This window comes from Cottoperca gobio, chromosome 23, assembly GCF_900634415.1.
Source record: "Cottoperca gobio chromosome 23, fCotGob3.1, whole genome shotgun sequence".
Taxonomy (NCBI): Eukaryota; Metazoa; Chordata; class Actinopteri; order Perciformes; family Bovichtidae; genus Cottoperca; species Cottoperca gobio.
In genome coordinates this window covers 10,664,923-10,691,133 of record NC_041377.1, presented here as the reverse complement: position 1 = coordinate 10,691,133, position 26,211 = coordinate 10,664,923, and the positions used below count along the sequence as shown (strand labels likewise).

Here is a 26,211-nt window from a genome sequence, read left to right as displayed (position 1 = left end):
TTCCTGCAAGTTTTCTGCACAATAAGGACATGGCAGTGTGTATGTTTATGTGAATATGTTGGAACTGTAAAACCATTGTGTGAATGCATGTGTGGAAGAAAGAAGTGACCAGGACCAGCACAAGTTTTACCGAACACATTGCTGTCTTTATTGGAGCCTTGTCTGGCAGTAATACTGAAAAAAAAGTGAACTTAGAACAGATGGTGGTGGCAGCCCACAGATTTTTTTTTTTCTTCTTCGTCCTGTTTTTCTTTATTTCTTTGATATTTTTCTTCATTTTTTTGTGAGAGTACTGCGACTTCTGCTTTTCTGTGGCATGAATAACATCAATAAAAGAGACAGTAGGGAGAGAAAAAAAAAGAAATATACAACTTATATTACACTGTGTTATGAACAAAATATAAATCTATAACTCTATGTTATATTTACATAATTATCTTTCTTGATTTTTCAAGTTGAGATGGTAAGATATTTTTTTTTACTTGTAATAATTCTTACTTTGTTTTGAGCTCCACTCATGACTTTGATTGATTGTCTTAAATAATATCTTCATTGTCTTGATATGGGGTCAGACCTTGCCAGCAGGGATGATTGACGTCTTAATGCCCCACCCACCTGATACCCTAGAAATGGATTGATCCACTTAGTCCCCTCTCTCCAGCATCGGGTTAAACCATGTTGTGATAACAGGGGTGACTATACAGCAAAATTAAGACCCAGAGGCTCATTATGTGGCATGTAGCGAACATCTACAGCGAGGATGATTGTGGGGATCACTATGTGACAGCACACCTGAAGAGTAGTCAAGGCTCCTGTAGCGTCGCGTGGAGCTCAAACAAAGCAAAGGGCTCCTGATGAGAAGTGACTTTAAAGATACTGTCTGGTCGTCTCACACACAGTGGAACATCCTGCTGGACGGTAAACACTGCTTTCCTATGATTTAAAAAAACACCAAACAAAATATATATGTACAGGATTTTAAATCTAGAATACTAGATTTCATAAAACAGAAAAAAGGACAGCATAGGATTCGTTTGGTTGTCATGATAATCTCTTCGTTTGAAAGGTGTGTGGGTGATTGTGTTCGTGCATGTATGTGTGAGTGTATCAAAGCCAAAGATGTTCCACTGCGTCTCGTGAGGCGGCCACGACTAGTAAACGGGGACGGGACTCTTTGTTCACAGGAAACAGTTTCAAAAAGTGATAAAACTGTTCCCTCCAATAAAAAAAAAGGCAAAAAAAGAGGAAACTTCACATTATACATTATAATAACCATTACAAATAAAATTATAATAACAATAAAAAATCATGTTCTTCTTTTTCTCAAAGTCTGAGTGCTTTTTAGAAATGGGTTTGGACATGAGAAGGTTATGTCTTCAGCTCGGAGGGGGGCCGGGGTCGACTCGCCCGCCCGTCCGGGGGATTAATACAAAACGAACGCAACAAAAGAATGCGAAACAAAGCAAGGTAAAAATGACAACTTTTGTTTAGATCTAAATACCTACCAGCTAAATAGAATAATGTTTCATTGACTGTCATAGTTTCATATGGTCATAAAGAGGAGAAAAATAAATTATACTGTACATAACTTACTAAACTTAGGAAACGCTGACCATCCTTATAATTATTGTTAATAATATTATTAGACTAGAGGCAGTTTGAAGAGAAATAATAAAATACAGTATTCAAATACAAACAGAAACACTGACTGGCTGCTTCAGCTCAGCCCGCCGGGGCAGCTGCACGATGTTGGTGTGAGGGAGCAGGAAAACACTGAGGGACAGAAGTGTGTGTGTGTGTGTGTGTGTGTGTGTGTGTGTGTGTGTGTGTGTGTGTGTGTGTGTGTGTGGTACAGTAAATAACAGCAGCCCGTCTTTCTGTATCCAACACTGAAAATGAGATTTTACACAAAGGTGCAAACGGCCAATAAATGAGTACACACACCGACACACACTCGAGCAAAGTCGTTCTGATGTTTCGCCCTGGACGAGATCAAGATAGAGGGACGGAGCGAGAAGAAAACTGGTGGATTGTCTCACAACACAGTGCTTTAGTTTCTGCTCCGTGAACCCAAAGAGACTCTCCTTCTCCCCCCTGAAAATCCCTCAAAGTGGGACAGTCCACTGGTCAGTCCTGGCTGGACCGTCCCATCGAATTCCAATTAGGGGGGGGGAGTGGGCAGTCACAAAAACACAGAGAAAAAAGGGGAGAACCGCTGACAGCACACTGCGAGGTCGAAGAAACGATATGTTTTTGTTAAAAATAAACATGTCTGATATCTTTCAGGTGCTTTACAACAAAACAGGGAAAAAAAGAAATGTCTCTTTTTCTATTATTATTCAAACTTGTAGCACAAAAACAACAAATCACATTCACAAGCCACTTATTGGCACCGTGTACCTGAGTGAGAATATTATAGAACCAAAGAACAAAAAAAGCGTCTCTTGATAATAAACAGGTCCGCCATCTTAAAGTGTCATCTGTTAGCCTTTGACAGGTCCACTGATTCGTCTTTCATTTGAAAAGCTCTGCTTTTACTACAAGCAGGACTAAAAGGTTGCTTTTTGAGTGTGATTTATATTTCTCCTCACTCGTGTATTACACTCAATAATCTTGCAGTAGTACTTGAATACTCCTCAGCAAGCTTCAGAGGCTGGCTTGGTCGTCAGACTCCAGTTAGTGTAACAGTCAGTGTGAGTGACAGGTCCTGTGCTTCAGTTGATTGATCAGATGCTGGTATCAGGACTCCAGTGGGAGGGCCTCGGCTCTGTTAGAAGAGTCCATGTAAGTCAGGAGGGGGAGAGGGGGGCGGGTGTGGTGACATTGGGACACAAGGTGATTGGCAAAAAGAGAAAGTTTTCTTCCTGATTGGAGGGTTTTGGGATTGTGTGGGATTAACCAGCTGTGATTGGCTTATAATTAGGCGGCTGTCACGCCTTCCTATTGCGTGATACGGTTCTCATTATCGCTGGTGTAATCTGCCTCTTCGTCCTCGTATTCGAAGTCGTCGTACACGTCGCCGTTGCTGTCGTCCAGCCGCAGCTCCTCCTGCTTGATTCGTGGCTCCTCCTTCAGGCCGGCCATGTGGGGGTTCTGGTGGTGGTTGGCGTTTGGCTCGGGGCTGCTGGACATGCTAGAGTGCTCAGAGGGCATCTGTGGTGAGGGTATTCCCGCCATGGACAGGGCACCTGGGTAAACCACGCCTGCAGAGGACAAGGGCATCTGGCCCTGCTGCCTGTAGCACACGCAGAAGAGGGATGTTAGGACATGAGTCAAACAGATGATCTGCATCCAGGATAGTGGACATGAAGGGACGTTCACATCTCTGTGACCAGTGTTTAAAAAAAATACTTTAGCATTCTGAGGAAAGTAACATGTTGAGGCCATTCACAAGAAACAAAGCAAAGATTAGAGGAAAGTTTGAATTATTTTGTGTAGCAGAATCCTCCCAGGTTGGGAACTGTCTTTAGAGTTTATATTAGTTAACCTGGTTTATCAAGAAAATCATAAAGAGATTTTATATGTATATATATATATATATATACATATATATATATATATATATATATATATATATTAAAAAAGAAATCAATAACCAGAAATTATCACCACCTTGAGTACTATATTTTCAATTCAATGAAATCATTTGAGAATAAATATTAAATCCCACTGAAGGCCAACCACCTCTGTATTTGATCTCTTACCCCACACTGAAGTATTGTCTCATCTCCTGTCTGCGGGACCTCATGATGGCCTTGTACTCGCCGATGCGCAGCTTCTTGCCGTCCACCAGGCAGGTGCGTTTGGGTCGCGGCTTGTACTTGTAGTCTGGGTATTTCTCCAGATGCTGCTTGCTGAGGCGAGCCTGCTCCTCGTAGTAGGGCTGCTTCTCCAGGTTGGTCATGGCTTTCCAGCGTGAGCCTGGACAGGGACACATTAATGATGAGAAAACTGTATCTCTCAGGATAATGGCTACAAACAGTAGAAAAAGAAATTGGCATCGTTTGAAAAATAACAGCAAAGCAGTAAACAGAAGAAATAATCTTCAAAGGAGCATTATGATCGTTATGAAATGATAGAAATCAGCTGGAAGAAGTGATTTAAATTGAGTATGTATGTCGGCTTTAAGATCAATGTGAGGAACAAATGTGTGTAGCGGCATGCGTGACCCTACATCACATGTGCATACCGACACACTCACACATCCATAAACACACACGGATAACGGTTGAAGTTTCACCCAGAAAGAGAAAGCGGAAAAAAAAAGGTTAACGAGGAGAGCATTGAGGACGGCAGGTACTTATCTATACTAATGAGGACTTCACTTAACCTGCTGTCATCTCTCTCAGCTCACTTTCTGCTCATAGATTTGTCGTGTTAGTCCCCTGCGTTTGTGTGTGTGTGTGTGTGTGTAATCTTGAGCAAGTCTTCCCCTGTGTGTTTCATATCTGGTCTGAATTTGCACTTGACTACTGTATGTTTAATGGTTTAAAGCTGTCAGCACTTGGCTGTTCTCGCTCTCTGTCTTTCTCTCTGTTCTGCGATCTGTTAGCAATTGAGAGAGAGAGAGAGAGAGAAAGAGGGGGAGAGAGGGAGGGACAGAGAGAGAGAGAGGGAGGGAGAGAGAGAGAGAGGGAGCTTATTAAAACCAGATTTCTCTGTGTTATAAAACGCTTAGGAGCTCTTTAAAATGTCAGGGCCGATCCCGGCGGTCCGGGGGAAATGTCAGGCGGCCTCGCGTTGCTTGTTTAATGCATAATGAATTATATCATCATTTGTCGGAGCCGTGCTCTCCCCAGCCGTTCATTAACAGCCGCTTACACAATGCCACCGCTTGTAATGAAGTCACTGTGTGTGTTTGAGAAAGTGGGGAGTAGAAGCTGCAGAACATGCATCTTCCTTTCGCTTGGGTTGTGCGGAGAGAAGTGGTGGGTTAGGTGACAGGGGTGGGGACAAAGGCACCTGTCACTCAAACAGACTGTGTGTGTGTGTGTGTGAGAGAGTGTGTGTTTTACCGAGGATCTTGCTGATGTTGGAGTTGTGCATGTCGGGGAAGGCCTGGAGAATCTTTCTCCTCTCGTCCTTGGCCCAAACCATGAAGGCGTTCATCGGCCGCTTGATGTGAGGCTCGGCGGTGCCGCGACCCCGAGCCTCCCGAAATATTCTGGAGTCTGACACGCTGGGGGAGCCTGAAGAGGAAGAGGGGGAAGGAACAACGTGAGGAGAGGCAGACCACATTTAAATACACTAAAAATAAATACAGATATAAAGTTTACAGAAAATTTAGTGGAGACAATAATGTTCTTTAAGTATTTGGTTAAATTAAACTCCTAAAAGTAAGAAGAATCATATTTGCCAATTCCTTTTTAAATCAAAACATTTTTTTGCACAGTTGTCGTCACCTAAACCGCATGCATCCATGTGTGTGTGTGTGTGTGTGTGTGTACATACCGTCAGAGTCTCCGCTCATGGTGAAGTCCAGCATGGCGTGGCTGAACTTGTCCTCCGCCTGCTGCTTCAGCTGTTGACTCAGACTCTCCAAGGCAGCCTTGTCCTGAACACAAACAGTTCACAGTTGCAGTCGGTCAGCGAGTGTGAATATGTGAATGAGTGAGACACGGACCTGCAGTGTGCTCCGACTTTTACCTCACAAATTGGCTCCTTTTCAAGTTTTTATCTCTGATATTATTTATTTTATAGTTATAGCTACAAAGAGCAATTGTTTAATGTCATCATTTGGAATCACCATAGGATTGTGTGTTGGCCCAAAGCCAATCTGTCCAGAAGCAAATCACGTTTGAAGATGTAGAAACTCCTTCACAGAAGTTACAAATCAAAGGAGGAATCTCAGACATGTTCCCCTTTTGATCTGTTATAAATCAGTTAATAATAATATTTTTTTATCCGTGAATCCAAACGCAGAAACCAGACGAGTAACAGAAGCGATTTCAGTCGACAGTTTGTGTCGCGCTTCGTTTCAATGTCAATTTGAAGAAATGTTAATGTCAACAGCAAATAGTTAGAGTGCTGTACGCCTGCATGCTTGAACACACATCTGTGTGTATGTTTGCATGCGCAAGAATGTTGATTACATTTAGTCCTATTTGGATGTTTACTGTTTTGTGTGTATACAGTATATAATATGTGTGTGTGTGTGTGTGTGTGTGGCAACTCCTGGCAGCCACCTGCGAGAGTGGAGTGCAGCGGCTTGCCTCCCTCTCGCAGAGGCCCCCGAGGGTCGACGCATTAGAGAGAGAGAGAACAGGAGAGTGCAGCGCGGATGAGAGTGAGGCCACGCCGCACGGCCCCCTGGGTATTTATTACAACCAATAAAAGCCTGATTTACTGAGCATTTACATGCTTAATGCAAGCAGCCGGCACACTCTACGCTGGAACCTGACCGTCGACAAACACACGCACTCGCACATGCACACACACATCGCAGGGCTCCAGCGCCAGCATTTTACAGTTTAATTACACGATTAGGAGTAGCACCCTAAACACTGTCGTCTTCGAAAACAACCTTCCAAAAAGTGTCCCTCTCCATTTAAATGTGACCCTGGCGAGCTGGGTGTCTGGCTGGGAGGAGGGCAGAATGATAATGAAATGCATTTTCTCTGTTTTTAGTCTGTTTGGCTTTAATTGTTAGAGATAATTTCCCCCCAGATTGGAATAAATACGGCTAAAGAGAGGAGAGAACGCAGGGCAGAGGCACGCTGTGGAAATGTTCTTTCTGTTTAATTACAAGTCATTTACAAAGTAATTTATTTAGAATTTATTATGTTTTAATAAATGTCGTTTTCTGCCAGATTTTGTCATTTGAAACTAAATCAGAACTATTTTAAGAATTTCCCTCATTTAACACAAATGATCAGCTTCATTCAAGGAGAAACGAAATGTGCCTCACACTTTCAGACTTTAAGCTTCAATGTGCCGTTACAAAAGGCTTTTTGCCGCGTGTGTGAGACAGAGACGGAGATGAACAGGAGACAGAGTGGATGACAGCCTAGTCTGACATTAAGCCCCAGTACAGTACATGAGAAAAGTGGATTGAATGGCTGACTCTGGAGCCAAGACACAAAGTAGCGACAAAACTAATCCTCTGAGTGTGTCAGAGATGACACTGTTGTAATGCCGAGAGCTCGCCGGCTTCACACTCACGCAGCACAAAGCCAAAGGGTCGGCGAGGCTTTCGGAAGCTGAGAAAGAGTCGTGTTTTTTCTAAAACAAAAGTCATCGAAAATGCCTAAACTTTACATTAAAAAACACGTATTATAGTCTCTAATAAGTTATTTTACAAAAATACAAAACATCATATTCGTACTTGAAAAAATAAATGTTCTGGTAAATATATATTCCTACCATTATATCTGGTTTGAGTCGCATTTCATTGGATTGATAAAACACAATTATTTAACAACAATTATGTAATAAAATGTCTAATATTTTACTGTCTCCTGCAATGCAGTCAAACAGCTAAATACCTCCATTCAATGGACTGAATGTGACACATTGTTCCCTCACTAGAATCGCCCTGATGTGAATTTAATTGGCTGTATTCTTTATACTGTACCTACAGTACACTAATATCTACACTCTTTAAAGTGTACAAATAAATACATAAATCAGTCTGAGACGCATCAGATGAGAGTAAAAAAAAAAGAGACGGAGACAGATAGAGCTGTTGAATGTCAGCGGTGCAGATGCTTCAAGCACACTGTTGCTCTGTAAGTGTGTGTGTGTGTGTGTGCGTGTGCGTGTGTGTGTATGCGCGTGCACCAGCTGACTCCCAATGTGTTTAACAAATAATCACAATTTAGCCACGCTGCCGAGGAGCCGGCGCCGTCACTTCACATTACCGTCTCCTCAACGCTCCGCTCTGCCACACACATTGAAAGCACACACACGCACACACACGAGAAGCCCTGCAGTGCGCCTTACAGACACACTCATTACCTCCGAGACGCCTCTGGTTTTACCTTATCTGGCCCTGTTTAGCTTCAACACATTTCAGCGAGCGCATTGAACACCGATTTACCTCCTACATCGTGCAGTCGGGATGCATATGGCAAGACAAATTATTACACTGACGATGAGAGGTGCAGCGTGTGATGGCTTCTTCTGCATTTAACTTTGGAATCTGTTGTATTTAAAAATATATATATGACCCATGCATTGCCCTTTAGTGTGTGATGATACTGATGGGTGGGAATAATTATTTTTACAGATGCAAGAAAGACTTTTATTAATAAAGCCTGTTTTTCAGTGTCTACTTCCATCTGAAATATAAATAAATATAAATACACATTAAAACACGTGAACTTCTGTTGTGATGAACTTAGGTTGAACTCATACAGCTGTAACACGCTGGCTGTTAAATAAGCTCTGCTGCATCTTCCAGCTTTTAATGAGGACAAAACACCATTTGTTGAAAACCTCAAGAAATAAACTGAGGAATATAAAAAACCTTGATTTCTTGTCGCACCTTTAATCCTTTGGGGGCACCTGTGACACCTTGTGGCGTGTTGCTAAGGTTACAAACATACAGATGTGATTTAAAGCTTACCTTGTCCGAGCGTCCATTGTTGAGGCTGAGGTTGCTGACGGCGGCGACCTTGGCGTCCAGGACCTGCTGCTCTCTCTTCAGCTGCTCCTTCATCTGCCGGGCCTCGGCGAAGGCCTTGGTCACCGCCTCATGGTCATTCAGGTAGGCGGTCGTGGACAGTGACGACAACAAGTCTGCTGAGACACAGACAGGGACACGGAGAGACAGGGACGGGCGATTAATTCGATTTAACATATTTGTTAGTAGTGTGTAAAAGGTGAATGTCAGGTTGAGTGTTTTTACCGACTATCTTTACGTTAAGTGTATTTAAAAATAATAAGATACCAGAGAGAAATATGGAAAAGCAGTGTGTGTGTGTGTGTGTGTGTGTGTGTGTGTGTGTGTGTGTGTGTGTGTGTGTTTGTGAAGATGGCAGGAGGCTTTCATCCGGAATAAATCTTCCCCTGAACCATGAGGTAAAGACATTAACATACACTTGATGAGGGGAGTTTTCCAGGGCATCTGTGTGTGTGTGAGTGTGTCCCTCGCTCTCTCTCAGACTCACACACTGACCACTTCACAGTCGAGCTGGGCATGTGAGTCAGAGTGTGCCCCGAGCTAGCCTTGATACAAGCTGCCCACCGCCTCCTCCACCTGCTCTCACCCGAACACACAAAACCCCGACATCTATAAACATACGGCACTTCCTCACAACTTCCACCCTTGGATCCTTTAAATCCAATTAAAACACCCACCTTTCTCCACACACACACACACACACACACACACACACACACACACACACACACACACACACACACACACACACACACACACACACACACACACACACACACTCTCTCTCTTTTCATCTGAACCCTCACAGTTCCACTTTGAAGAGCGGTGGCCACATGACTCTTATTACGGCTACAAAGTCCTGCTAATTTCCCCAGTTGAGAACATCTGCCCTGACACATAACAAAGATCAGATCTCCCCGCTCTTCCTCGCCGCCTATTATTTGTATTATTTCCGCAGCTTAGTTGCCGATGAGGCATCTGCTCTGACTGTGTTTGTGAGGTTGTGTGCATCGCTATCGCCTCTCTCTATCAGTCGGGTTAGAGCTCAACAAAGAGCCACGGCGGGCTTATGGGGCCTTTATCAATGCTAATCCGCACCGCTAATGCCATCTCAGGCCAGATTACCAGCTTCAGATTGGTAATGACAGAGCCATGAACTCTTTCAGAAGTCATAACCGGAAAATCTGAATGTGAGCGGGGCCAAAAACTAAAGGGGGGGCGGAGGGTGTCGAGAGAGGAGAGAGGACAGAGGAGAGGGCGATGGAATCGGGTGGCAGTCCATTTTAATCTGGATTCAAACGAGAGGGCGGGGGACAGAGAGATATTCTCCCGCTCATGAATGTGTGTGTGAGTCTCGCTTAAACTGACAGCAATGCCAACCATCCAGATAGTGAATGTGACCCAGATAGAAGGGGAGGGGGTGTCTCTCTCTCTCTCTCTCTCTCTCCCCCTCCACACTCACACAGTTTGTCTCTCTCTTAGCACCAAATCTCTACAGACAGGCTCAATACCTTTTTGACCAAAAGCAGGGAGGTCAGAGGGAAGTGCAGAGTTTCATGACAGGGACTAAGAAACGTGTGTGATGGCGGTAGAAGTTACAGGCGCTGACAGCACTTCAGTTTAGTTTGAGATGGATGGATGGACGGAGGGATGAAGTAAGGGGGAAAGAGACACACGCCTTCGGGTTGATCGGTGTCAAAAAGAAAGAGAGGTGAGATGTGGGGGAATAAGCAAAGTCAGACAAACTGGAATTCATCTGGACGCATAAAGTGGAAGGTGAAGCTAATGAAAAGGAACTCCGTAGATCTCTTTACCTGCGGATATGACCCAGAAACCTTATTGAGCATAAACACCGCTGTAAGAACAATCAGATGTTCTGCACTTAATCCATAACATACATAATATCTTATGAATCTTAAAGTAACTAAAGCTGCCAGATAAATGTGAAGTAAATTACATTTTACTGGCAAACATATAAAACATTCATTTCAAAGTGGTGATTTTATTTGACATTTTTTTATTAACAAACACAATGTCCCGGTTGTATTTATTCTATTTTAATTTCCACGACTTCCACTGCATGTGTGTCTGTTTGTTTTTAAATAACCTGAACATATATTCATACACTGTACCACACACGCACGCACGCACACACACCAAAACGACCGCCTCTAGACTCTTTTCCAATTTGTCTGCCCCTTCTATCTGCTCTGAACTTGTAACAGGAATCCTAATACGACTATGAACTGCAATAACAAACGTGCTGGTGACCGGCTCAACTCGGTGGCGACAGATGGGACCACGAGCGACAACATAACCGGGATCTGCGACACGAAACACGCTGGTCTCCACGCACAAATAATTCATCGGGGATCACACACAAACTTTAAACACTGTAATCCATTTTTCTGAACAAAAAACATCTGGGACTGTAAATCCACTAATCTGATATTAAATCCGGCGATTTGTTGAAAAACAGTGAGATTAGCCAAGAAGTCAGGAAAAAAAGACTAACTGCCTATTGCATAGGAGGAGGAGGTGGGATTGTGTGTGTGTGTGTGTGTGTGTGTGCTGTCATTGTGTCATTAATGCTGGGTGTTTGCGCTGTCCTGGCTCATGTAAGAGGCTTGTCTAATCTCATTGGTGATACCTCCTGTCTGTCATGCGTTCCTCTCTTTATTATTCCCCCGCTTCATCGCTCAGAAAAAAAAAGTGCTAATCCCCATCTCTCTCCTTCCCTCACTGCGATGTCTCCGTCTCTTTCAGTCACTAATAAACACATAACAATGAAGCAGCCCTGAGGCAAAAACACAAACACACTAATTATAGCCTGTTACATATGTTTAATATTTGAACTATCAGTGTTGCGTGAAAAATGGATTAAGAGTACAAAATAGTGATTCATTTGTGTCATATTTCATGTGCGTGTGCATATGGCCGGGTATGATTATGGTACTGGCAGGAGCAACAATGGCAACACTGGGAGGTAAACGCTATTCTTGTCATCGCCACGACCAGCGAGGCTGTTTCTGCTTTCCTTAAAGACGCTCATCGTCTTTACAGGAACATGTATATAGTGTAGGAGCACTTATGTACACACTATGCATTCATACATGTTGTGAGTGAGCGTGTGTGCATTGAGTAGGATTTATTATTTTTAATGAATAAAGCTTAGTAGCTGGCTAGCTTTGTAGGAAGACAAGTCAAATGTCTCCACAGCCAGGGGACAACAATCAATAAGCATCAGAACTATTTAAACACATTGGAGTTGTGATTGAGAGGCTGTGTTCGCAGTAGTAGTAGTAGTAGTAGTAGTAGTAGTAGGCGGCGGCGAGGAAGAGCGGGGAGATCTGATCTTTGTTATGTGTCAGGGCAGATGTTCTCAACTGGGGAAATTAGCAGGACTTTGTAGCCGTAATAAGAGTCATGTGGCCACCGCTCTTCAAAGTGGAACTGTGAGGGTTCAGATGAAAAGAGAGAGAGAGAGAGAGAGAGAGTGTGATGTGTGTGTGTGTGTGTGTGTGTGTGTGTGTGTGTGTGTGTGTGTGTGTGTGTGTGTGTGTGTGTGTGTGTGTGTGTGTGTGTGTGTGTGTGTGTGTGTGTGTGTGTGTGTGTGTGAGTGAAACTTAAGTCCACTTACCTATCGAGCTGACTCTGGTCGGTGGACCTCCGATGCTGGAGGCGGCGATGCTGTGCTTCATGGCAGGGCCCAGCTTGGCGGCAGCAGCAGCAGCAGCGACCTGTGGGGAAGTTGGGGGGGAGTTGGGTGACTTGCTCTCGGATGCCTTAGGCTTGGCCGACAGGTTCAGTGGCTGTGCACCCTCACTGTCCTGCAAAAACCAAAACAGCACAGTTTCGCCTGCTGTGACCACCGTAGGAATTTGGAAGCAGAAGGCAGGGAGCGACCCCTCCCCTCACCGAGACCACTCGCAATTAAGGCTTTAACACGTACTAATGTAACAGGAGCCCATGCACAGCAATGGGACGGACGACAAGGTGCATGCCACTGCCTGTTTCCAAACAGCTCATCATAAGCAAAACATTGTTTGCAGCAAACAATAAATTATTGACATATTTTGGTGCAATAACCACTGACATTTACATGCAAAATACCTTCCTATCACAGCAAAGTCGAGATGAATCATGCACATGCATGTGCACACTCCACATGCAGGCTCCAGTAAACATGCACAATAATTCTGTTCCTCGACATGCTTCAAACAAGGCCGGTGGTCAGAGCAACAATCACACCTGAGACCGAGAAACACCTTGAAATCTTTCTCGGCAGTGGACGCCGCTCTCTCTTTCACAAAGTCTAACACCTCCCTGAGTCTTTTCAGCAGAGAGTCTAAAGACATGCTGATGTCTCAATGTTTCAAACCGCGCTCACAACAGAGGACTGTCTGCCACTTCAATGTGCACTTGCTCCATTAGAAACAAGGGTCATGGCTGTGAACATGGGAGTGTGTGGAGGGAACAGCGAAGCAGCACTTTCTGCCTCAAAGACACACACACACACATCCCCATCAACCAATCAATAACTCTTGTTGATGCCAACATTATTTATATATTAAAGTATTATGATGCCAGACAGGACTTAATATATATCATTAAATTCAGTCGTTCATCTAAATCAAAGCATTTTGGCACGCAGCAACACTGTCAGTACAAGTAACAGACAGCGGCCCCCTAAATGAATCTGCATGTGGACCCCCGCTTGACGCCGCGGGCTGTTATCGCGTTAATTGTCATGGCAACAACACCCCTGCGGATGACCTAATCCAATCAAGGGGAGTTTTGCAGGGTCACATGACAGGAAGGAAGGAATTAGATCACCCAGGGGCCAGATGTACACAGACCACTCTGCGTAATTAAAACTCCGCAATTAAAAGGCAGACACAACACGGGGCAAGGGACGGCTTAATGCGTCCGCCAGTAAAGATGCATGACACAAGTGTCTGTGAAGTTTAGAAATACAGTTTGTATTATTTTGTTTGATTACAATATAGATTACAATATATTAACTGTTCCTAAGTGTAGGTTTTATTAAAAAAAACAAGCACTTAGCTTTACAGGTGTGTCCTATTGTAGCTAAATTTAAACCATAGAATAGAGACATTTATCTTTCTTTATTTGCTGGTCATTAGTCTAATTGCTGCTTAGGCGGAGAAGAATCCGGCAAACAGTGGGATCCAAAAAGGAAGCAAGTACTGTATGTGTGTATGTGTATGTGTGGTATACCCACTCATTAAGGCCGACTTTCCCTGATTCCCACTCCTTGAGTCGTACTAAGCCTTATGAGCCCCTCACAACTCAATTAAGCCCTTCCAATTAAGCCCCTACATGTGTACGTGCCTATGCATGTGTGCGATCACCACTGTGTGTGTGTGTGTCTGTGTGTGTCTGTCTGTGTGAGTGTGTGTGCGATGAGGCCTAACCGGATTGTCCTTCATTAGGGGGTCTTTCTAAATAGACCGAGGACCCCCAAAGATGCCTTCAGTGAGACAATGGGCCGGAGAAGAAGAGAAGAGAAAGGAGGAGAGAAGAACTGAGCGGGATCTTCTCTATCCTGACCCATATTATGGTGGGCTTTGGCTTGGAACGCGTTTGAATATTTATTACAAATAGATAATGCCTCCGCCTCTTGTACAGTGCATGGGGGGAGTTTCCTCTCCGCGCCAAGCCAAATCCTACGGTGGGAAGGTGGCCAACCTGCATTATGCCAGTGTGGAGGAATTAGTTTAGACAGTGGAGCTGAGAGGCTTGGACCGACTTGTTTATGTGTGTGTGTCACTGCAAGACATTGTTCAACTAGCTCTAAATCTCATGGAAATGTGCGTGTGCGTGTGCGTGTGCGCGTGTGTGTGTGTGTGTGTGTGTGTGTGTGTGTGAGAGGCCTCTAAAGCCTCTGAAAGCCTTGGAATCTTGAATTAATACAATTGCTTTTGTGTCTCTCTTGGCTGATGAAACAGTCTCCAGCTTTGAGACCGAAAACATGCAGAGTGACAACGAGAGCCAGAGGGACAGAAAGGAAGCAGGAGGGGAGAGATAATGTGTGTGTGTGTGTGTGGGCTGTATTTCACTTCTGTGGATGCCGACATGTGAAAGCGACACCAGAGTTCTGCATCTTATCACTGGAGCTCATGGTTCAATTAACAGGACAAGTGTGTGTGCAACTACTATTTATCATGGGCTTCTGTGTGTGTGTGTGTGTGTGTGTGTGCGTGTGTGCGTGTGTGCAACAACCTCCATGTCAAGACCTTTTCATGTCCCCCTCTCCTTTCATCTCTCTCTTTCCTTCCAGCTGTAAGTGACTGTTTGGATATTAATTATATTGTCATATCTAATTCTCTCCGACAGCAGACGACACAGAAGAGGCAGATTTGACACCGTTCCTCACACTAGGTGGCACCGATTCAAACACTAACTCCTCAAGTACGTAAATGCACTTCACATTTTCTACTAATTTGGAGAAAACAGACGCGCAGACGTAACTTCACCTTGACAGTCTAGACTGATTGTTTTATTTTCTCTAATCAGGGTACGATTGTTGGCTCTTAGAAGCAAATGACTTTAGTACAAGTAGTAATACAACCATGAAAAGATGCTAAAACTAAACTAAAAGTCAAGCTTTTAGTAAAACACACTGAGAATACTGACTATAGAGAATGGCTCCTTTAGGAGTGTTTTATTTTTATTATTACATTAGCAAGCAGTTTTATTTAACAATGTCTCTGGCCATGAACTATGATAACTACTTTATATAATGTTAAATATTCTGTAGAAATACATCCTATTTTATGAGCTGATTTATACGTCAAATCTATAAATAAAGGGTGCATTATTTTTCATCATAACTGTTAAATACAGTGCTGGTGAAAAATGTACTTAGTTACTTTTGGCCACTGCGTGAGTGTGCCTGCATGTCAGCGAATGTGCTACATATGGTACACAACCTGAATGTTACTATTGTATGCGTCTGTATGCATGCCTGCCTACATCTGAAGGTCCACTCTTGCGTATAAGAAAGCTGCTGAATGTATGCTGCTGTGATTTGTGCATGTTTATGTGTGTGTGGGTGAAGGGACTAGTTGGCATGGTGTCTTCTTCAACACCTGTGTGTGTGTGTGTGTGTGTGTGTCCGTGTCTCACCCGAGGGTAAAGCACTTAAGCGTTGTGTGCCTGAGTCCAAACAGCTGTGAGCAGAGGCAGGCAGCACGTCTCTAAATGACTAGAGACCTGAGATGGAGCCCACAGGGGGAGCACACATCTGAAATATACATGTCACTCACCCAGAGAGAGGAAAAGAGAGAGTGTTAGAAAGAATGAGTGAGAGCGCTGCAGTGGTCAGTAAGTAAGACTGAAGCAAAGAAAAAGACAAATATCTATAAAATGCCACAAAGCACTCTTCTAAAGTTTGTGTCTTCAGAAACAGGAACACACAACAGCGCTGAAGTCAATTGTCCAGTTTGGCTCCACGGGGCCTGTCGGGTGCCATGTGGGTTCTCTCCTCAGTCGGCCATTACGCCTCCCCACTTCCCCTCCACCACAGGCCGCAGCACTTGCCCGTCAGCCAAACTCCATATATATGGTAATAAGACGAGTGTGTCGGTGGGGCGAGATAGTAGTGTGTGTGGGTGTGATGGAGGTGTAGGGAGGGGTTGATGAACAAGGAAGCAGGGGTGAAAGCTCTGGGGTCAACCATAAACTTCAATCTGTTCCATGAGACCTGAACGTACGAGTGTGTGCGTGTGTGTTGGTGGACACAGGGGAAGGCATAGGTCCAGAACAAAGTGCAAAATAAGGAGAAAAGGGAGGAAAGGAAAGGAGAGGAGAGGAGAGGAAAAGAAGGGAAACTTTTAATGTGTGATCCATTTGTGAGCATCAATCTCTGTGGGATTTTCATAATATTGTCCTAATCTTACACTGACAAGTCTGATCCCATGTGTGTGTCAATGCCTCTGTGTGTGTTGATCTGTGACTGACCACTACACTTGTGGGGGGTCCGAGGGTGGGAGGAGGATGGCAGGGGGCACTGGGGTTGACGGCTGACCAGATATTCATAGAATTCCACTTGGTTGGACACGAGGCTTCTCCTCGCCCCTATTGTGCAGCCAGCCGAGAAAATGGCACAAACACCAATACATCCGCAAATCCACTGCGAGCGTACCGTATACCAGCTGGAGGTTTGTGATAAAGTTGGACTGTTTGATTTGCAGAGGTGACCGCGAGTTTTATCAGGGAACAAGTTGTACCAAGGCATGCTTTAGAACGAGGAGCTGACCGTTGCTCAAGACACACACACACACACACACACACAACCACGATTTGGGATGCAACCTTCAAACTAGCTCGGACACACATTTCAAACATGCACTGCAGCTAAGCACAATCTCCACAATCACTCTGTTGTAACACTAGAAAGGCCAAAGTGTATAAAGTTTAACTGCTTATGTAATTTCTGTCTATACTTGAGTGTGAAACTATATTCATAAGTGAAAGAATTTCCGAGCACAGTAAGAATATTTTTATTTGCTTTCAAAATAAATATTTTTTCAAGAATTCTTAAGAAACGAGTATCTCTTTATCTTTAAATAAAGTCAAACTTAATTAAAAAAAAATGCTTGTAAAAAGTTGACTTGCATTGAAAACATGCGAATATACTAAACTGTCAGATTGTTTCACATGTTTTAAGATAATAAGACTTTAATTTTTGTTCATTTGAATGAAATAATAAATGTTCAGCCTTAATGTCCTTTCAAGTAATTTTGTACCTGGACAATTGTATTGGACAAGGTGGTTAGTATTGGCCTTGTGAGTCAACTCTCAAATCCCTAAATCCACTGGCCTTTCTAGTATTAAACACAGATACACACACACACACGTTTTCCCCCTTACCTTGGCCTTGTTTGGTAGCGGGGAGTTGCGGCCCTTTTCGCTCTGTGAGTGCATGTTGGTGGGCGGGGAGTGTGTGCGCAGGTTGCCTTGGGGTGGCAGGCTTCCTCCGTGCTGCTTGCCGCCTGGGGAAACCTGCATGGCTGCCAGCTGAGCTGCGTACAACTGCTGTGTGAAAAGAGAGACAGGTAGGAGAGAGGAGACAGACAGACGGACATGAGACGAGTTGGGGGGGGGGGGGGGGGTAATAAGAAAAGAAGAAGAGGGGGAGGAGGGGAAAAAAGGAGAAGAAAGGGACAACATGAATAAATGAGAGCGCACAAACAAAAAAGAAGACGCCGGCTAAAAAGCTCTGGAAGAAGAGGCCATTAGTGGCCCGGCCTGTGTTTGTGTGACAGAGAGATAGAGAGGGACATCTCCACTGTCAGCCCCCTCCCTCACCCCATGGGAGAAGCGCTAACAGCCTCTCTGACAGGCCCAGAGATGGCCATGTCCCCTCCAGGTGCATCGTGGGAGAAAGGGAAAACATTCAGGCTATCGAGGTCATGCCGGAGAGCCCTGCTCTCGCTCAAGGTGAAAAAAAGTGATGATGGAGAAGGAAAAGGGAGAGAGAGAAATATGTGAAGCTTTATGCCAGATGGGACATGCCAGAAGTGTCTGGTGCCCCTGCAATGTTTTTAGGTTACTGACAATAAGACGCAAAAACACACAAGAACGCTATAAAATCGTCTAAAATGAAGATAAATCGATTCAATAACTGCTGTGGGAAACACAAAAAAACTCCCCTATTCTTATTTATGTATTTAATTAATTTCCAATTAAATAAAAGCATTATGGCTTGAGCTGCTATGGTGTGAACATACTCGGGAATATTTATGCAATACCATTGTATAACACAAAACAGTCTCTGGCCAATATTTCCACAGACAGACACAGCAGAATATTCACAATTTGGAAGGAGCTTCAATGTTCATAAACACTTCTTTCTGTGTCTCTATCGTGTAAAATCCTCCTGCAAAGCTCCATTACTTTCATGTGGGCTAATACAAATCTGTAAGACGCTGTTTTGTCTTCTCAGAATTGTTTTTCTCCCTCTGAAGAGCAACAGAATGGTTGTTTAGCGAGAAGTAACTGATGTGTTGTTTTTTTGAATAGTTATAATTGTTATCATTTATTTCTGGTGGAAGATTTTTCTGGAAAAGGACCATCCTTTTTTTTTTTTTTTTTTTTAGTTTAACTTCCGTCCTTCTGTTGGTGCTTGGCTGCCGGCCACCGGCGTCAAACAAAGGCTGGTTTATGCAAATGGACAAGAAGAGATGCTGTCACTGCTATCGCTCTCTCTCCGTTTGTACCTCTCTCTCTCTGTCTTGACAGCCACATTAGCTCCGACGCTCCTCTATCTTAAATAAAGACATTTATCTCTTTTTATACAAACAAGAAAAAAAAATAAGAGACATTCAAATTGGCAGCACACACACTCCTCACAAAGAAGTACTTTCTGGAAGAAACTCATATTTGAATTTGAAATAATCTCCGCCTGACTGTCAATCACATGTGGTAACAACAATATTCACCGTCCAACACTGGAACAGGGATTTTCTGTTACAGTTCTCTTTCTATTGCTTTTATTGAATTCCCAAACTTTTAATTTCACTCTTAAATAAGACACCTGCCGTTATGTAACTTCATCTCTGACAAACGTCCAGAGACCTGATGCTTTACATTAAAGAAATAGTGAAACTGTTTATGGACATTTCTTCTCCACTAAATATCAGGCAGTTTGTCTTCGAGTGTCAGTGGATGTTACGGACACCGATGGGAACGATGATAATTGAGGTGCATACAGTCGACAGGGTGTGCTGCTGCTGCTGATGTGGGAATCAGCGGGAGATTGGTCCTGCTCTGGCGAGCTATGTGAATGCGGCGCGGAGGACCAGCTCGCTGAGATCAGATCAGCCTCCACTCGCTCATTTCCCAATTAGCTGCACTGTGGCTCCTAGAAGAGAGTGAGGGGGGGGGGGGGGAGAGGGGGTGCAGCCGAGCATGAACACCCCTCACCCGCCCTTCCCTACCAGCCAAACCCCCTAGCAAGTGGACCACAGGCAGTGTGTGTGTGTGTGTGTGTGTGTGTGTGTGTGTGTGTCCTGCCATATTCGGACCAGTGGTTCAAAGGCCTCTTTATTTGCGGAGTGAATTGAGTTCCATTACAAGGCCAGCTCCCGTCACTCAAAGCCCGCTCAATGGGCCGGCGAGCAATGACACACACTCACACACACGCTCACACACACACACACGGTACAGAGGGCACTGTGGAGCGCGCCCAGAGCGTCGCCACAACGACATGCATGTCAACAAACAGGAAGTGACAGCGCAAAGCCCCCTAGGGTGACCAGAGGAGCGAACACACACACAGACGCGGACACACACACACACAGCAACACAATGAGTGTGGGGTGGGGGAATTCAATCGTCGATGCAGGACCTAGGAATTTGAAATGTCACTCACTGGCATACTGCTGAGCCAAGCTCTGTGTGTGTGTGTGTGTGTGTGTGTGTGGGGACCTGCTCCTCACTCTTTCCGCTCCTAATCTCCTAATGTGAGACGAACACATCTGCATGTGTTTGTGAGCATGTCTGGTGGTCAGCGTGTGCTTGTCACATGACACCCCACTGTGTGTGTGTGTGTGTGTGTTTGGGTGAGAGTCTTGGTCAATAATCTGCAGTTTTAGTCAGATTATCAGCCCGCCTGGTCTTTGTTGTCAGAATTAGTGGCGCTTCAGAGCTCTATTGTTTACATGGACACCGAGGACTATTGTATGGATCTCAATGGATTCTTGTCTGTCTGTCTGTCTGTCTGTCTGTCTGTCTGACTTCCTGTCTGACTTCCTGTCTGATGTGTTGTTATTCAGCTGCAGCGTGTTTGTGCTTAAATAAAGAACAATGAACACAAACCTCTTCATGATTTCTCCTTCGATTATCTTTTGAGCCTTTGTTCTCATTTGAGTAACTGAGTAACTATTTGTGAGTGAACTAACAACTGATGGAGAACCAACCCACACAGAGCTGAATGCAGCGGTAACGCGTTAATAAAACGATTACAATGCCTTCCTTATACCTTTTATGGCAAAGCCTCAAGGAAATTTTCTTTTTCTTTCACAACAAACATCTCAAGTGTTATTTTTTCTTTGTGCTCTCTTTAAACAGTTGAAACACAGAACCACGACAGCGAGTTTTCACTTTATATCTGCTGACAGCGAAGTCCTATTACTTCAACATTACAACCTGGATGTTTTGCTTTTTGAGACAAAATACATTAAGCTAATTCCACCAATAATATATTAGAGGATTTATACATCTACGTTTCCTTTACTCATTATGTTTAGAAGTGTAAGGCAGAATTAGCCTAACTATAGTCCCCTATCTCCGCTGCCTATTGATTTTACATTGATCCCTGCTGTTATCACAAAATGGCATTTTCCTTACGGCCAAATAGAAGATACAACACTGAAGCAATTCTTTCATCGGAGAAAATGCTTTGCTGCACGCTTTCTCTCATCCAGATAAGGTTTTGTGGGGAAACGAGTTGCTCGATTGATATCTCATTTACCTTCTGTCATCTGTCCCTGTCTGTTTCTCCCCCCTCTCCTCCCCCTCACCGCCTGTCCGTTGTTCGTCTGTCCATCTCTCCGGTGTACAGTGTGGTAATCCAGGACAATATGTTCCAACATCTGCCTCTCCATATGATGCCTGACCCACGCCATTGACCCTCTTTATACCACGCCACACACACAAACACACATTTAATCTCTCATGCACATTCACACTTTTTCTCCTCCACTTACTTCCATCCCCCCATCTCTCCGTTTATTCTTTTAACTGATCATCCTTCTAAATACCTCTGCCTTTTCACCTTTAATGCCGATCTCTCTCTCTCTTGCCTGGATAAGTGCATTTTTCTTTTCATTCTGTCTGTCCTTCTCAGTCCATTTGTGGATGATATCAATGATATCCAGGGTCAATAGGGAGCCAGATTAACATGCTCTAATGCACAATGTCACACTCATCCCCCAGATTAAGATGCTAAATGCCAACCTTGTACACTCGAAAGCCTCCATTGCCTTGAAAACCGTCTGTGAAGGATTCTGTGTTAAGCTGCCATTGACTGTAAGAGCTACTCTTTCTATAAAGGATGTTTTACACATAGAAAGAGCTTTAAATCATTGAGAGATTAATACATTTTTCTAAGAATTGCACTCAACTCAAAGCTGTTGAGATTTTTATCGAAATCTTTTTCACAGTTTTCACAGTGTAACCAGATGAAAGCCAATCTTCCTCGCTGATTTCTTCCTTCATGTCAATACTTTTCAGAGAAGGATGATTTCAAATTTAATGCACCAATAGATTTTTATTCAGTACGTAATAGTGTGTGTGTGTGTGTGTGTGTGTGTGTGTGTCTGGATGTCGCAAAACATAGAGATGTTTTATCAGCTTATAATTGAAATGTAGTAGATTTGTCCATATTCAGTTTGTGCAAGTCTAGATCTCCAACAATTTTACAAATCTGGTTCAGTTTTAAAATATATTAACTTTAAACTACAAATATGGCCGTTCTTGTAGTCCCCAGTTACGTCACCTATATTTCGGCAGGGGAATGGGGACTACAAATTTTATCAGAAAGCCTGAATCACAAATTGGGGGCATGAAGTTTACAAGGCGACACAAGAAGATGCTGTAGAGTTGCATTATGGGAAATGTAGGATTCAGTGTTTATGGGGCCTGACCTATAAATTGATACTAAAACTGAGATTCTGCTGCTTTGACTTTAATCATTTTAAAATATCTATCTCTTGTAAGTTCCCTTACATACATGTGCAGTAATACATTTATGTAGTTTGTTTGTCCACTAGCTACATATTGTTAGATTTATCCAACATTGCAGTAAGTGATGTATGAATCCAAGCATAAAGCAGAAATCCCAAAACATAATCTCTGGTTAATAAGAATAGTTCCTAATAGCAATGTGTGCAGGTGCAGCTGTAATGTTGCACTGTGTGTAAAGATGTGTGCACACAGTACAGGCTGTCTATATGAGTGTACCAGTTCCCCAAGTGAGTCTATTAAAGCCTGATGTAAGCACTGAGGACCAAAGGTCATGACCTGTGTCAGATTAGATTCAGATAAGAAATCCACTGTCAGATGAGTGTTGCTTATTACTTCAATAATTACATATTTTTTATCTAATTCAAGTATTACATTGTTCCGGACTGGAAAATATTTACTCATCTTGGATTTACAACATCTTTTCAAAAAATACATGACATAGCATGCTTGAGGATTTTATGCCAGCATTAGTGTGTACAGGTAATTACACTGTAATGACTGCTTGTGTGTGTGTGTGCGCAGTGTCCACATGTTGAAACAACACATCTGTCAGCATGTTTCCATGCGCTCCTGAATGCAGCAGGGATGTTCATTGTGTGCTTGATCTGAAAATCTTTCATTTTCAATTTCTATTTGTGTGTGTCTGTGTGTGTGTTTCAGTTAAGTGGGTTCATTTGTGTCTTCTCCGCCAAACCGTGTTGCCGTGGCGACCTGAGGCCCAAACTAACTGTCATGTCTCGTCTCGGCGACAGAAACACCTCCTTATCAAATGAGGGCGCAGAGACGATCCCAAAGGAAATCCATCCACATTGAGACATCTGTACTTGTGTTAGCCTGGGCAAATCCGTTTCTTTCAAAGCCTTAATCTCAATATGTGTGTGTGTGTGTGTGTGTGTGTGTGTGTGACTGTGTCTGTCTGAGAGGATTGTAATCTGCTAGTGAGATGTTTTTTTGCACTTGTTGTGTCCTCTCACCCTTCCCTGCTGGTGAAAAAAAATCCAATTGCAAGGTGGACAAAGCCGTTCAACTGAAGATTGAGTGTGTCGGAACACAGTCCAACATATGGACAGCTAGATTGAAGCAGTGATAACAGCGCAGAGGACATTATTATCAGGCTAAACACAGAAATGTGCTCACACACACACACACACGCGCAAGTAATAATGAAATGAGTGACGACAGCGGGGTCCGTTCTCCACGATAGAATTACACATCTATTCTCGTCTCCCTGCAGTGTCTAGCATATGGGGCAGCACATTTGGCTGACAGGTGCAAATGTATTACACACACTCTGCTTAACCTTTAACCCATATTTTCCTCATCATTCCCCGCGTGTGTTAACAGTAAGTGAAAAAGATGTAAAGTGAAATATGTGTGTGAATGCAGCTGCTTTTCTCAGATATTCATGCGCGTGTCATATTTTATGATAATGTGTGTCGAGGAGACGTGAGGGCCAAGTGCAGCCTGTGCAGAGGCCGAGCTCAACACCGAAGGTTAATGTGTTTCAGACAGGCAACCGGGGAGACGCCCGCGCAGGCTTTTAACCCCTGGGAGAGGAGGGGGCCCCAAAGCCCACGTGGATCTGAGTGGAAGTGCGTGAGGTCTAGTCGTGTGTGTTTGTCTGCGAGACAGTGAGTGTACGAGGGGTGGCTGTGGGGTCAGGATTACCAAGCGATAGGCCGCTTATTCTAAATATGCAGACAGGAAGAGGACCAAAGTCAGACTCATGAGCGGGACTATTTTAGGTTTTACTTCTTTCCCTTGGTTTTGTGTCTTTCTTCAACCTGTGATGCACAGATGGACTGACCCTGAGATTAGAGCGAATGATCTGTTACATATCTGATCAAAGTGTAACCGTTTCGATCGTGATGCCACACAAAGATGCCTCCGTGCTGTTGAAAGAGATTGAAATCTCTTCAGCATCACCATCACATTAGCTTTGACAGTCAATCTGAATATTGCCGGACAACGCCGAGGGCGAGGATGACACTTGTCAGTTCTGTGTGATTTTTGAGCTCTGATCTTGAAGATCATGTTTTTATGGGATCACTTCACTGTCCACACTTTGGCTGAAAGTGACAGCCCCCCCCCCCCGTGGCTGTGTCTGTGGTCTTGTATAACTCAGTGGGCAGTATGTGGTGTGAACACTGTCAGGGGATTTACACCCGAGTGAAAAAGTCTTTAGTCTGAGACATTCAGACTTTTGGTTGTTGTTATTTACTCCCTAAATCTAAAATACTGTTGTCTCACCTGTAGCTGTAGGGGTCCCAGGCCTGGTGTGGCGGCAGCGGCAGCAGCAGCAGCAGCCATAGTTGTGGGGATGAGCTGGAGAGGGTAGGGGTCACCTGCAGAAACCCAGAGGAGATCACGTTTTAAAGCATGTCAGTGATTTGTCGAGCATTCTCGCTCCATCTGACGTCATTTCTCCTTCTTTTCTACCTGTAGCATCCCTCTCTTTCTCCATCTCCCCTTCCTCTGCATCCCCCCCTCCCTATACCCTCATCCTCTTGTTTTTCTCCTCCCTCTCATCCTACCTTTGTCCCTATCCTCCCCCCCCACCACCTGAGTCCCTCTCTGCAGCTGTTAAAGCCGTCCTTTGTGTGTGCTGCCAGTAGGGCCTTAATGAAAAGCCTGATTGTGTGTCCTCCTCCTTAATACCCCCTGACAAAGAGCAGTGAGGTGAGGGGATTCTGATAAAGCTGGCCCCAGCGCCATAATTAAGAGCCGCCACTGCTGATTGCTGCTCTCTTTTCTTTTTCTCCTCTCAACTGTCTGTTCTCCTGCTTTGTTGGGAGAGGGCTGCTTTCAGTCTCTCTCTCGCCCGTCTCCCCCTTTCTTTCGCCTTGTTGTCATCTTTCTTTCTTCACAAGTTACTCTCCACCTTTATCCCCCCCCCCCATACACGGTCAGGAATGATAAATCAAGAGATAGATGGATGAACAGGGCGGAGGAGATGACAGAAGTGCAGGGAGAAGGAGACGGAGAAAAAGACGAGAGTGGTTTATTAGTGACTAGGTGCAGATAGGCCGCGCAGTAATTACTTGGAGAGAGAGAGAGAGAGAGAGAGGTCAGGGATGGGGAATACTGCACTTAATAATCATCACATTGAATAAAACCTGCCTGTTGACAGCTCTGCTTCACTCTTGGACATGTCCACTAACCCAAACACAGTGAGCAGAGGTCAGACGGTCTGTGGTAGCACATCGGGGAGACTCTATTCTTCATGGAGAAAAACTTCCAGCGAATGTTCTCAGGGCTTGACCTTCCATCTCTGACCTGAACCTTCAGCTTCTCGGCCGTATCGGGACCTTCTATTGTGCATGTGTGTGCCTGTGTAAATGTGTGTGTTTCTTTCCGACATATTTTCCCATATAACTCAGCTCTTTAAAAATAAAAAAAAAGCAAAGCTGAGACATTCTTTTCTCCAGCGGGAAGGGAGGGCAGGAGGGATTAAAGAATTATTTCAGGACTGTGTATTCTCGGAGATGGGTTTTTTCTCCTGGCTCGCTAGACAAACATGAGCTGGGTGGATATTTATGCTCCTCCTGGGGGTCACTGTAACAAAAGGGAGAAGGACGGAGGGAAAGCAAACATGTTGCTCTTGGCTTGGGGACAGCGACCTCGGCAGACGAGGATGAAATTTCTCACTGACAAACAGATGAAAGAGGGAGATAGATTGAGGAAAGTGAGACGCAAAACGGCATCAATATTCCTTTGGTGTCAATTTTTGCACTATTTTACATTTCTTAAATTCTTAAAGGGGCACTCCAGATTTAAAACAAAGTTCGGGTTACTCGTCATGAGTGCTGAAC

The 26,211-nt window shown here is 44.1% G+C and overlaps 1 protein-coding gene and 1 long non-coding RNA gene across 9 annotated transcripts in view; one reads left to right on the top strand and one right to left on the bottom strand.

The window, feature by feature from the left end:
- Positions 1-124: 124 nt before the first annotated feature.
- The window catches only part of sox5 (SRY-box transcription factor 5), an 81,616-nt gene continuing 55,529 nt past the window's right edge, over positions 125-26,211 (bottom strand). For 4 of the 8 annotated variants that reach the window (XM_029461899.1, XM_029461901.1, XM_029461905.1 and 1 more), the window contains 8 exons: positions 24,650-24,744; positions 17,522-17,686; positions 12,264-12,453; positions 8,567-8,742; positions 5,452-5,554; positions 5,016-5,189; positions 3,705-3,921; positions 125-3,235 (listed from right to left, as the gene is read on the bottom strand). In XM_029461899.1, the coding sequence (XP_029317759.1) occupies positions 2,941-3,235; positions 3,705-3,921; positions 5,016-5,189; positions 5,452-5,554; positions 8,567-8,742; positions 12,264-12,453; positions 17,522-17,686; positions 24,650-24,744 (1,415 nt within the window). In that variant the 3' untranslated portion in view covers positions 125-2,940. The remainder of the gene's footprint in view (positions 3,236-3,704; positions 3,922-5,015; positions 5,190-5,451; positions 5,555-8,566; positions 8,743-12,263; positions 12,454-17,521; positions 17,687-24,649; positions 24,745-26,211) is intronic. The other 4 variants (XM_029461900.1, XM_029461906.1, XM_029461907.1 and 1 more) reach the window with 4 other exon arrangements.
- Positions 1,723-8,953, top strand: LOC115028260 (uncharacterized). Its single transcript, XR_003834550.1, has 2 exons — positions 1,723-1,849; positions 8,914-8,953. It is a non-coding gene; the product is annotated as an uncharacterized LOC115028260 (long non-coding RNA).